Source organism: Epinephelus lanceolatus, chromosome 10 (assembly GCF_041903045.1).
Source record: "Epinephelus lanceolatus isolate andai-2023 chromosome 10, ASM4190304v1, whole genome shotgun sequence".
NCBI classification, from domain to species: Eukaryota; Metazoa; Chordata; class Actinopteri; order Perciformes; family Serranidae; genus Epinephelus; species Epinephelus lanceolatus.
Genome location: NC_135743.1, coordinates 3806734 through 3819701, shown reverse-complemented (window position 1 = coordinate 3819701; position 12968 = coordinate 3806734). Strand labels below are relative to the sequence as shown.

Genomic DNA, 12968 nt, shown 5'->3' with positions numbered 1-12968 from the left:
ACCGAAGAAGAAGGAGGAGGCGGAGGAGGAAGCGGACTAGTTACTGAGTCCGGACCTGGACGCGGAGCTGCCAGCTGGTCCCCAGATCCACCGTGAAGAGGAGAAAGACGCGTGTTGAGGTGTCTGTGCTGTCGGTCCTCCTGCAGCTGCGGAGAGGCCGCTCTGATGAACCACCACTGAGGAAGAGGAAGAAGAAGAAGAGTGTGTCAGCTCACAGTGAGTGTTCACAGTTCATGTGCAGTTTGCTCCTGTTGATCCGGCTGATCCAGGATCAGGCCTGAGAGCTGATGATACACAGCTCGTTAATAACCACAGGACTCACATCAGTTAGGGACTGTTCTGTATTTATCACAGGAGGGTGGGGGGGGGGGGCTTTATTTTTATTTTGACCCTCCCAAAGATACAGATATTGTTCCTTGAGCCTCCCTGAGTGACTCCCAGAAAACACATGACCCTCCCTCCACCTTAAATTAATTATATTTTTAAAACTTACCTTTTCATATTTGAACGTTGTTGAGTAAATATGTGTCTGGACAAAACCCTGTTTGGTCTGAGTCTGTGATATCTGGAATAATTTTCGGTGCTGCTTGATCATTTTTGGTCTAACATTATCAGTCAACACATCCTCACTGTGACCTCATCACATATCGATGTTGGTTATGGACCACGTCCACATATGACGTCCAAGGTACCCTGGGTGTGTTGGCTGTTGACGCTCTAGGACGCTGTGTCAACTTCAGCCTGTTACATGAATTGTCTGTTTTCAAAATACACTTCTGTTTTCACAGGAAATGTACAGTTTGAATACAGTCTCTTTCAAAATAAAAGCACTGCGTCGGTACAACCAGGTGAAAGTCAGTGTTTGTTGGAACCATCCATTCACTTCATACGCTTATTCACAACAGTTTAAAAATCTGAATTTCAGCGACCGATACGCACCGCGATAGCCAATTGACTCTTCGCCAAGTCTCGGCCCTGGACACTGAATAGCCAATCATAACGAAGCATCGGGCTGGATCAGACCAGGGTCTTGCAACAACACTGCTGTGCTTCATTGACTCTAATGCAATCACAGCGCTCCCAATTTATTAACTGTGTCTGTGTCAGAGTGCGCTCCCACTCACATCATCTTCCTCCACTGTCTAAAACAAGACAACAGAACGTGCTAGCTAATGTCTGTGGAGAATTGTTTTGCTTCCAGCTAAGCCCCGCCCACCAAAAAATATCATACTAACAGTGAAAGGGTCTGTAGTTTCCTGTTGTTACACCTGGTCCCCAGTCAACCGATAAATCACTATGCTTGTCCTTTTCTGTGGAGGCGTGCAAGAGAAACACAGTCTTCTTCACAAATACAAGGTCACACATCACGACTGACTGAAATACAAACATCACTGTGTTAAGTCAAGTTTTCCTTTAAGGAGAAAACTTGTGCCACAGGGTTCTTTGGCTTCATTCAGCAGCTAGAGAGATGAAATGCAACTAGAGTCCGCAGGATGTTAGATTCTGACCGTCAGTGTCATGTTTTAACCCCAAAGTTTGGCCTCTGAGTTTTCGGGGGTCTCGTTTCACTGAAGTGACGAAAAACAAGAACTTGTGATTCTTGTTTTTGTTGTTGTGAGAGTCCGGGAGGAAGTTTTGGAAGTGGAGAGGGAAAACTGGAAACACGTTTAGCAGCTTATCAGGTTTCTATTCAGTCAGACTGGTACGACCAGAGGCTAGGTGTGTGTGTGTGTGTGTGTGTGTGTGTGTGTCTGTGGGTGTGTACCCACCAGGATATCCTCCTCCAGACAGACTCTTTATTCTGCTGTTTGATTTGTTCACGTGTTGGCTGTTACTGTAGGTGTGTGTGTGTGTGTGTGTTAAACTTAGATAAGGAAACAGTTACAGCTTTAAAATGCCTTTAAATAACAGAGAGAAATAAAACAATGAAAACACACACTGACAAACCCTGAGCAGGTAAAACAATAAGTGTAAAATCAAAATTCAGAGGAAGTAAATAAATGATTTTTTGGTACAGTGAGCAGCAGAGACCTGACAGATCTACCAGATCTACAGATCTTCATATTAACCTTATAGTCTGAGGCAAAACGATCAGTTATAAGATCTTTAAACTGATATTAAAACTAACTGGAAGTCATTACAGAGACTTTAAAACTTTTGTTGACCAGTTAAAACATCAGATTCATATGTTTTGTGTGCAGAAATCTTAATTTGCGAAGTAAAGAGTTTATTTCTGTCTGAGAGTTAGGGCTGCAGGGATAAACCAGTCTTCAGGTATACAGGGATATAAAAGTTGACAGTTACCAGACCGTGTACATCTGCTTATCTAGGATATTGAAAAAAATTCAACCGGATGATGACTCTCCTGTTTATTTTAGTTATTTTTAAAGGAAAGACTTTTTACACAAACTTCTATTAACAAAATACATTCAGGTTTCAGTTAAAGTATTAAAATGTTTGTTCCACCAAATATAACCCTTCTGTTTAAATTCCTTTAAGGCCCATTCTGACTGATGATAATCTGAATATGGAGAAACAGTGATATGTTCTGTGAAGGTTACCAAACTGTGAAAATCTCATACCGTTGCAGAGCAGAGTATAAGGATAAAGTTGCATGAAAAGACTCGAGTAAAGTAGAAGTACCTCAAACCAGGGTCCCTTTACCACAAAGCCTTAAAAAGTCTAAGGCTCTGATCACACAGAAAGCGAACCTTTTTTTTTAATGAATGAAGCTTTTTACTCGCAGTTTTTGCACTGCTACGCACCTCGTGGTTCTGCGCTCTTGGCACCTGGTGTTTTTGCTGGAGCGCTCTGAACTCCTCAAGTTGAAAAAAACTTCAACTCAGAGCGGAAAAGCGCCCCACGTCATCTCCGCTTTTTTGCCCATTGTCCAATCAGATGATTTGAGAGGCGGGCCTTCTGTGGTGGTCACAACAACAAGTTTACAGTTGGTAAACAATGGAGGAGAAACTGGTGGTAGTGGTTGCTGGATACCCAGAGCTATACGGCCTGATGATAGACAGCAGGTTGTCAAACTGCCCCTGAGTCGTCCTAAAATCTGCCTGTAAACGTCCATGATGGAGGAGAAGCTCCTGGACCAACTGGTGGTACTCCCCATGATCCAGCCTCTTTTTTAGGGTCTCATGTACCCACACAGATCTCTGTTTATCTGCTGACAGCCTCTCACCCTCAACCAGAGCTACAGACAGCACCCTCTGCCTCAACAATGTAGCAAGCATTTTTTTTTTTATCAGTGGTATTCAATTAAAACAAGAGGGCAGTGTGGTGCGCCTCGTGTTTTTCACCCTGCAGAACGCTTTCTGTGTGATCAGGGCCTGAGAAGGCACTGAATTCGTTCTGAGTGCTGTATCGAAGGCAGCTAGATGTACTTGAGTTTCTCGAGGACGTTTCACCTCTCCTCCAAGAGGCCTCTTCAGTTCTGAATTGGCGTTCTGACCTGACCTGAAGAAGCCTCTTGGATCCAGACGTTTGATTTAATCGACAGCGCATTTCTGATTTCTTTCTCTGGTGCCTCCATCTTTGTTTTGATGAACTTCCTGCCAAATGCGACTGACTGAGACCTCTACTGACCTCATCAAGAAAAACACCAGCCCCATCTAGTGGACAGAAAAGGCAACTGACTTTATCATTCTAGTACCAAAAGTTGTCTTAAAATCTGTATTTGTAAAAATTCATAATGTGTATAATAAAAGATGGATGTTTGTTGTCTGTGTATCGATAAAATATTTCCACACAAAATATCGCGATACTGTGCTGTATACATTTTTCCTCTGCTCCTAGTGTCTGAACATGGGGACAAATAATTGGTCTTAAATTTCATCCTGAGTGGAATTGAAAGTCTTAAAAGTCTTAAATCTAATTTGCCTTCATCTGTAGGAACCTGTCATATACTTGAGTAAATGTGTTACGTAGTGTTTGTTGTGGAGGACAGAGTCAGACTGGGTTGTTTGATGTGTCATCAGGTCATGGACGCAGAGAGCGGTGAGCTGTTTGTGGGCGGTGTGGCAGCAGACAGCTGGCAGCTCGATGCTCCTTTCTCATGCTCCGACCTCATCTACAGCGGCTCAGAGAAACCCCTGCAGGACTGGGCGGTGGACCCCGACTGTGTGAGTCTGCGCTCTAGCATGAGTGTGTCATGGGTGGTGCAGGTGAGGTCACCTGATGCAGCGTGTCCTGTTTGTTCTCCCTCAGAAGCTGAATGACAGCGAATCAGAGGACGTCCTTCACGGCGTCGACCCGAACGAGGTGTTTCCCAGCGGGCCTCCTGCAGAGTCCTCGTCTGAGAGCGACAGCGGCATCTCTGAGGACCCCGTGGTCGAGAGTCCCGTCACTACGGCAACCATCCAGCCAGCCCCGGCGACCATCTACCAGGTGGTTTATGACATCAGCAGCTTGGGTGGAGTCAAGACTGAACCTGGACCAGAAAACATCATCTCCATAGAGCTCGGTGTGTGATGGTGTCTATAATCACCTGAAAATAAGAATCATTGTGTTTTGGTTACCCTAGAATGGGCTGTTCATACCTCCATACGAGTCTTCTTTCAGGGAGTCCACCATGTTGTTTCTACAGTAGCCCAGAAAAGGACAAACCCAAACCCTGCCTCTAGATAGAGCCATGTCGTATTTTCACATTGCAGTAAAAAACGTTTTTGAAAGATCTAATCTGTGATCCACATCAGATCTAAATCTGATTTAGTAAAAGGTTTGAGTTTATCAAATGTATTTACATGAGCTCTGGGTAGTGACTGAAAGAATGAGGTCACAGATACAAGCAGCTGAAATGAGTTTCCTCTGTAGGGTGTCTGGGCTCAGCCTTAGAGATAGGGGGAGGAGTCAGACATCTAGAGGGAGCTTGGAGTAGAGCCGCTGCTCCTTCATGTTGAGGTGGTTCAACATCTGATCAGGATCCTCCTGGTCCAGCTGGTAGGAGGCCCCGGGGCAGACCCAGAACACACTGGAGGGATTATATATCTCATCTGGCCTGGGAATGCCTCGGGGTCCCCCAGGAGGAGCTGGGAAGCGTTGCTGGGGAGAGGGACGTCTGGGGTGCTTTGCTTGGCCTTTGCCTTTGCTAGGCAGATGAAAATGATTGTAAGTTTTGGAAACCATTTGATATTCAAGGAAGAAAAAATAAAATTGTAATGAAGAAATTTTTATTAACTCTCAGAAAGATATTACGTATTGCTCGACTGTCGGTATCTCGGTGTCAGATCTTTTTAGGAACATTTCAAATGTGAGGAAATACAAAATTAACTCACATGTTCAGACACTTACGTCACTCACCTGATTAACTGTTGCTCTTATTAGTTCATTCCAAACATGGATATCTTGATCCTGACCTTGATGGTGTTAGCAGTAACCGTGATGTCACTTCCTGTCCCGTGCAGAAGAGTGGAGCTCTCAGGTGTTGTTTTCGGACTCATGCATCGTGAACGAGCTGCCCGTGGTCTCTGCAGCACGCCTTGATGGCAGTTTGACTGCCGCCAGCCCTCCCAGCCCCGACGGTGAACTGGTGAGGCCTGTTTTTTTTTTTTTTTAGCACTTCCTGCTGACAGTCAGGACTCAAGGTTTGACCTGGAGGACTGACTCTTCTTCTACTGTTGCAGCTGTACCCAGAGCTCCAGCTGACCGAGGAGGAACAGAAGCTGCTGTCACAGGAAGGAGTTTCTCTGCCCAACAACCTTCCCCTCACCAAGGTCAGACACTGAAACACTCAGAGAGAAACTCAGAAGCTGTTTAAATCTCGAAAAGTCAACGTTTAGGAGGTTTTCACTGCGGAATGAGTCACACGACAGCAACAGCTGATCTGTTCAGCACACATAAAATATTTTTGTGCCAGATTTAATTTTGATAAGACTGTAAGAGACGCTGACTGTGACTCTAGTTAGAGCTACTGTGCAGCTGATGGATCAGCTGATTGATGGAAGGGAGTCAGCTGATAGATCACATGATTCCTTTATATGCAACCAATTGTTGAATGTCATTCATGGCGCCCTATTCAAACTGCTCTGGCCTGCCTACTGTTGCTGCTTCCTCTGCAAGCCATTTTGCAACCTGCCTCCACCCCAGCTCCTCCTTTTCATGCTGTGTCTGACTTATCAGTGTCATTTCTGTTTGTCATTGATGCTGCTCTGTTCTGTTCCCAGGGGTCTTTGCTGCTGCTCTCTCTGCCTTAGGCTTTTTCTGTAGGCGCATGGAAGGGCAGGGAGGTGTGCTCTCTCTGCCATAGGCTCCCTGCACACACTGAGTCTGTTTTTTTCATCTGAAATTGTTGCACGTCTATAAATAAATACGACCTCACATTGTGTCAGTCACGTTTGCACACTGAGTCTGAAATTTTCGTCTGTCATTTCAGTTTTAAGAATAGGTTAAATTTTCGGTGTTTTTCGCATCCGTCAGAGCCTTTGGAGACGTTGACCAAGAATCAGTGAAGAAAATGTAGTGATGGGACACAGCTGTGGCGACAGCGGCTCAACAGGTCAGATAGTAATATTCAGGTGGAGGATGATGATGAAGAGGAGGAGGAAAGCTCCGCCCCTTCATGCAGCTGTGGTGCCAAATGAAAGACAGGGAGGGAGTGATGTCAGTCAGAGAGGTGACTTCAGTGGAGAGAGACAAAGGAGGAACCACAATGAATAGAACAATAAAATGCCTCAGAATCAGTGCGTGAGGTTTCTCTGTGTAACGATTTTTTTCAGATTATGGATTAAAAAAATGCTGCAAGAAATGGACTCAGTGTGCAAAGGCCTTTAGGCTTTCCATGTAGGCACTTGGAAGAGGCTGTCTGGGTAGGTGCGAAGAAAGGCAGAGTGGGCCCAGAACAGGTCCATACCACCAAATATGATACTGCAAATGGAAATAAAATCTTCTTTGACCAAATATAGGTATCGTCATTATCCCCACAGTGAATGTAGCCAGGGGTTGGAGGGTCAGTTCTGCCTGTTTTTTTGAAAACAAATATTTTTTATTCAATCAGGAACTTGCAGTGATGATGGGATAACCAAGGAGCCTTGTGTTTATTTTGAACGAACCTTTATTTGCAGGCCGAGGAGAGAATCCTGAAGAGAGTTCGGAGAAAAATCCGCAACAAGCAGTCGGCTCAGGACAGCCGGCGGAGGAGGAAGGAGTACATCGATGGGCTGGAGAGCAGGTAGGATGAAATGTCACGTCAGAGCTGAGACGGTCGGCGGATTAATCAGAAATGTATTTGTTAATCAGCTTCTCAGATTGTTTTAATCTTTACTGAAAGTAGATTAAATATCTGCAGATGTTCTGCTGCTGGTGAGACAAAACAAGTCGGTTCAATACAAGTTAAGATAATCTGTGTGTGTGTGTGTGTGTGTGTGTGTGTGTGTGTGTGTTTTAACAGGGCAGCAGCTTGCTCAGCACAGAACAAGGAGCTGCAGAGGACGGTGGAGCAGCTGGAGAAACGAAACATGTACGACCACCTTTATTATTGATTATTGATTGTTTACTGATCGATGAGAGAATTCATTGAAGGATCAGTTTAAGAAGCCCCTCTGAAATCTCTGTGAAGACAAAAGTCAGACCAAAAATTGTGCCTCTGTGAAAACTGTCCAACAGGTTTGATATGAAGTCAAACACTGGGGTGGTGTACCGAATTTCACCACCAGGTGTTGCACTTGACTCAGCAGCCTGTTGACAGTGGAACATGATGACAAATACTGGTTCGGCCTTTTGAAATAAATTCGAACAGGTGAAAGTTCAAACATCAGACCGGTCCGGGGAAACAGGAAATGGATCCAACTCTTGAGTCTGTGTCTCAGACAGTCTGATCAATCAAGTGCTCCAGCGGCAGAGGACACTGTTGTCTTCTTCTTCTTCTTCCTTCTGTTGTCTTCAGACATCATGTTAAACCTCGCGCTCTCAGTCTACAGTGATGATAATGAAGTAGAATCCGTCTAACAGCCTGACATCTCTGCAGCTGTCGACAGTCTGGTTGTTCTCGTTGTTTTGGCTTTTTAAACTTTACACAATTACACATTCAGTGGAGCCTGATGAACCTCCTCACTCAGTCCTTTACATTTCTCTTCATGTCACATTTGAGTTTCGGGGTATTTATGTGATTATTTGAGATGTAAAAAATAAACCTGAAAAACCTGAAGTCAGTTTCATGTTGGCTTTGACAAGTCTGAGCTCAGATTACTGTTAACAGAAATGAGGTAATAAAAGTTAACACATGTTGCTTGTGTTTGTGGCGTTCAGGTCTCTGCTGGCGCAGCTGCAACAACTTCAGTCTCTGATCAAACAGACGGTCAGTAAAGGAGCCCAGACCAGCACCTGCTTACTGGTAGGTGTGTGTGTGTGTGTGTGTTCTCTCGTGTGACATCACCACTGGTTCCAGCTCTCATTTTTTGGATAGAGTATTAAAATCAGGAATTATTACGCAGCATCACCGTTGCCTGTCTGTATGTAACAAAAACTACCAAAGAAAAAATTGAACAATTTTAATAGTTGATTTATAGTCATAGAATAAGTATACAATACTGTTATAGATGCTGCTGATTGCTGCTAGAGGTTTTAAGAATTAAACTGTTTATTATATATTTTTATTTCTTATAAAATTGGAGCCACCTGACTCTGAATACACGACCGCCGTGTGCGTCAGTGTTCATTAACTGTGTGTTTGTGTCCTCAGATCATCCTGGTCTCTCTGGGTCTCATCATCATGCCAAGTTTCAGTCCGTTCAGCCGCAGCTCGTCTGCTGACGACGACTACAGACCCACAGGAGGTCAGTCGCTCTCCACGTCACTTCCTGTTGATTATATCAAAGCTCCAGTATGTAGCATTTACAGGGATGTATTGGCAGAAGTGTGTTTGAAAATAAAAATCATACTAAACGTTTATTTGTAACAAAGACTTTCTACAACCTGAACGTATCAAAGTCCTCTCACACGAGATGTCAAACTTTGTGGCAGCAGATTAGTCGAAATGATCTATTCTTTGATCTCTCCAGTTATTTCCAGGAACATCCTCACAGACCCCGCCTCCTCCCAGCCGACAGCAGAGGATGCAGACGCTCCAGCTGCCGAGTCCGACTCCGCGTCACTGCCCTCTGAACTCAGCCAATCAGGACCTCCCGATGGCGCCCCCATCCTCCAAGAACCAATAGAAAACCCTGAAAATCCAGGCATCGATGGGACGGCTCAGCAGGCGAGCCAATCGGGGAACAGCTCAGCTCTTGTTGCCGGGCAGACTGAGCCGCTGGCGCTCGGTCTGAGGTCGACGGCGGGGAAAGGACGCCATGATCCCGCCAAACCTGCACACGCTGATGAGATGTAGACAGACTTAAAGGATTGGTTTGATATTTTGGGAAATATGCTTACTTGCTTTTTCGTTGAGAGTTAGATAAGAAATTCAAAACCCTCTGTGCGATAAATATGAAGCTAGTGGTTAGCTTAGCTTAGCTTAGCTTAGCACAAAGACTGTAAACGGGGAAACAGCTAGCCTGGCTCTGTCCAAAGATAACAAAACCCACCTACAAACACTGCTAACAGCGGTTCAGACTACACGACAGTCACTACGTCACATTAGGCGATTGTGGAGTCATAAAATCTTGCCGTGACTTTGCTGACAGACATGACACACTACACATTGGTGCACGACCAATTATCCCTGGTCATCTTTGAGGATGTGCATGATGACATTGGATTATTCTTGTCCTATTTTTAGTATTATTTCACTCACTATGGCTGTTCATGTCCCAGACAAAATGTTACTGTAGTGAAAGAGCCACCAGGTGGGAGGAGCTACATTTGAAGTGCTGCATGCAAAGAAAATCAAATCTGACAGACTTTCTGCTGGGACGTTGTGATGCATCCCAGAGACGGCGTCCATTGCTGCTGCTATGACACACCACAAATTATCGCGTATAACATTCATTAGCATTCACGATCCGAGCCAACACCGTACAACGCTGCGAATTTGGCTAATACCGTGTAGTATGAGCTCGTTGTAAAGCTCAGTGGTTCATATGTTAAAAACCTAAAGTATGACATTGCCAAGTTGTGGTTTTACAGCGGGTTTTGCGCCGGCTAACAGTCTCCCCCTGTTTCCATTCTTTGTGGTAAGCTACGCTAACTGTCTGCTGGCTGTAGCTTCATATTTACTTCGCTTACCATACAGTCACGTGAGTAGCAAACATCCTCTCATGTAACTCTTGGAAGGAGAGGAAAGAGGCGTATTTCCTAAAATGTTAAACTGAACCTTTAAACATTTTCAAGCTGAACATCAGCCTGGCTTTTATTCTTGCGGCCGCTCTGACTATGTGTCCTGCTAACTTTGCACTCAGCACCTTCATCCTAGAGATTCGAGAGAGACAGACTCAAGTAACAAAAGTGAAAAGTGGAGAAGCAGCACAAACTTTTTTTGCCAGCTAACCAAACCATCTCACAGCTTTTGTCTTAACAGTCACGTTACATTACGGACGACAGTCACAGAGTTTCTGCCTTTAAGTGGAATCCAGACTGGAGTCTACCTCTGCATGGACTCCAGATGCGCTGTTCAGAGCAGGAGGCGTCTTTGAGTCACCGGCAAGGAGGTTAAAAAGAGGAGATGGCATCTTATCATCGGGGTACGACACACGCGGGATCTGTGGATTCACACGTGAGAACAGTTTGTTTTTGGACGGTTGTGATGGAACTCCAGGATCCTGTTCAGCTCACAGCTCACCTGAGATGGATCCAGTGTTAAGTCATCCAAGTAATGAAATGCCAGTGGTACTTTGAAATGTAAAGATGTAGTGTGTCCAATATTTTCTTCAGTGTATAATCAAAAATAAGAATTGTTGTGTTTTTATTACCTTAGAATGAGACGTTTACAGAGCAGGTCCTCGTCCACAGTCTGCCATGTTTCTACAGTAGCCCAGAACAGACGCATCAAACACTGGCTCTAGTTGGGGCCATTCAGGTTTTCACGTCAGCAACCGTAGTTCTCCGACACGCTTGGCACACCGAAGAAGTTTCAGCTCTGCAACCTCACCACTAGATGCCACTAAATCCTCCACACTGGACCTTTAATTGATGAAATAGAAAGATCATTAGTAATGAAATTCATTATTAGTTTCAGCCTTGATCGCTCATGAAATCCTAAACACTGTCTGTGTTTGATTTGAGCTGTTCCTGTTGGTTCGCTCACAAGTCGTTCGTACAGATGAATGTTGATATAACAGGGCCGGTGGCAGGTTTGAATTATATCCATGATAATAACTTAGTTTTTGCTTTTAAAGGGGTTTTTTTTTTCAGACAGATTCTGGATGTTTTTAAGGGCCTGTTGACTCTGGTGTAACATTGAATCCAGGGTTGTGCCATAACCCCAAACTTCCTTCTGTTCTTCAGCCTTTGTGGCCTTTTAACCCGCTGAAATGACGCATATCGCCACCTAGTGTTGAGGAGGAGGACACGTTCCCGTCAGTAATTCGATTTTCTCAGTTGCATGTAAACTGGGACAAGGACAGAAGTCCGATTAGACGCCAAAATCGAACTTTGAGCATAGCTCGATTAAGCTGTGCATGTAAACGTACTGACTGTAACGTAGCTTTATTTTACCCAGAGAAGGTTGGCTGAGCTTGTTTTCACATTAATATACAGCAGTTTATTCAGTTAGGGGTTACGTGCCTTGTTCCAGGGTGCTGATGCCCCTTATCCACCAACACAGATGGTTTCTGTTCCAGTTTCCACGTCTAATTTTGAACTGTTCAGAGCATTTCAGCCAGAAATAAAATATTTAGAGCCAAAATGTTCGTTCTCAGGTAGAACCAAAAAATAGCAGATTTTCCTTGACCTGACGTGTGAACCGTGACACATTCTCACTCCGACCTCGTCACATATCGACAATTGCTCACCCACTTTCTGCCTTGAGATAGGACGTCCAAGGTACTCTGGGTGTGTTAGTTGTTGATGTTCTGGGACGCTGTGTCAACCTCAGCCTGTTACATTTGTAGTGGTTTATAATGCATATCATACATTTATTTATATAAGCGCAACTTACAGTCCTTTGGGAAGTGAACGCTGGCATCCCAGGGGAAAGTCGGTGGTTATTGGATCCATCCACCCTACGCGGACTTTCACCTGCCTAACTTAAGTTGCTGTCCTGCTGCATTTCCCCCTGATAACAGCGACCAGCTGCGTGTCATGCCAATGTAAAAGGACAGCTTATTTTTGTCTGATGCCAGAAGTCACTGACCAAGTGTCTGTATTCGATGACTTCAGTGTGAGACCGGGTTGACCGTGATGACACCAGCGGGCGTGTCATATTTACAGGTTGGAAAGAGATAGAATCGTGCACGTAACAGTCCTCTACGTCTTCTAACAGTTGGTCCGTGCTTACTTTTGGATATGAACAAACACCTGCAGCTGATAACAGCTCGCAGGTAATCGATGTGATACGCCATCTTGCTACAACTGTTTCCTTCTGTTGTTCTGTTGTGCAGCGCCCTCCATTAATGATGCGTCCTTGATTCCTCGGCTCACCCTGAGGCATAGGCTGGTCGTCAAGGTAGCAACAAGGTCCCAAGAATCCCGAACAGCAGCGGTTAAAGAAGCAGAGCTGGTGGAAGAGGGGTGTGAGTGTAGCTCCTAAAACACTCAGAGCAGTTTTGGCATTTTGTAAATAATGTTGGATATATTGAACAACAGTTTTCTTTGTATGAGGGATGTTTGAGTCTAATTATAACTGTTTTTTTAACAGATGAATTATTGGTTGCTTCTTTTGGGAAACAAGTGGGTGGGATTAATTTATTTAGGGGCTGCTTTAGAAACAGCCTGGACCCAAGATAAGATCAGATAAAACCATAACTTTATTATCTTATTAATACCACTGCAGTGGAGTGACACCTCTCTGTCTCACAGCTTTCTTATGTTTGTCATTCATCTGCTAACACACTTTATTTGTTGTTATTTCTTTATTAATAAAAGGGAAACAATCA

At 44.4% G+C, this 12968-nt stretch overlaps 1 protein-coding gene across 2 annotated transcripts; it reads left to right on the top strand.

Moving 5' to 3' along the window:
- Nucleotides 1-7: 7 nt before the first annotated feature.
- Nucleotides 8-12968, top strand: creb3l4 (cAMP responsive element binding protein 3-like 4). Of its 2 annotated transcripts, none has more exons than XM_078171317.1 (10): nt 8-216; nt 3984-4127; nt 4216-4468; nt 5409-5533; nt 5628-5717; nt 7065-7171; nt 7391-7459; nt 8248-8332; nt 8681-8774; nt 9000-12968. In XM_078171317.1, exons 2-10 carry the CDS (start codon nt 3987-3989, stop codon nt 9323-9325), a joined length of 1290 nt encoding a protein of 429 aa, XP_078027443.1. In that variant the 5' UTR covers nt 8-216; nt 3984-3986; the 3' UTR covers nt 9326-12968. The 2 variants fall into 2 exon arrangements, with proteins under 2 accessions (XP_078027443.1, XP_078027442.1); XM_078171316.1 differs by having other exon boundaries at nt 11-216; nt 4213-4468.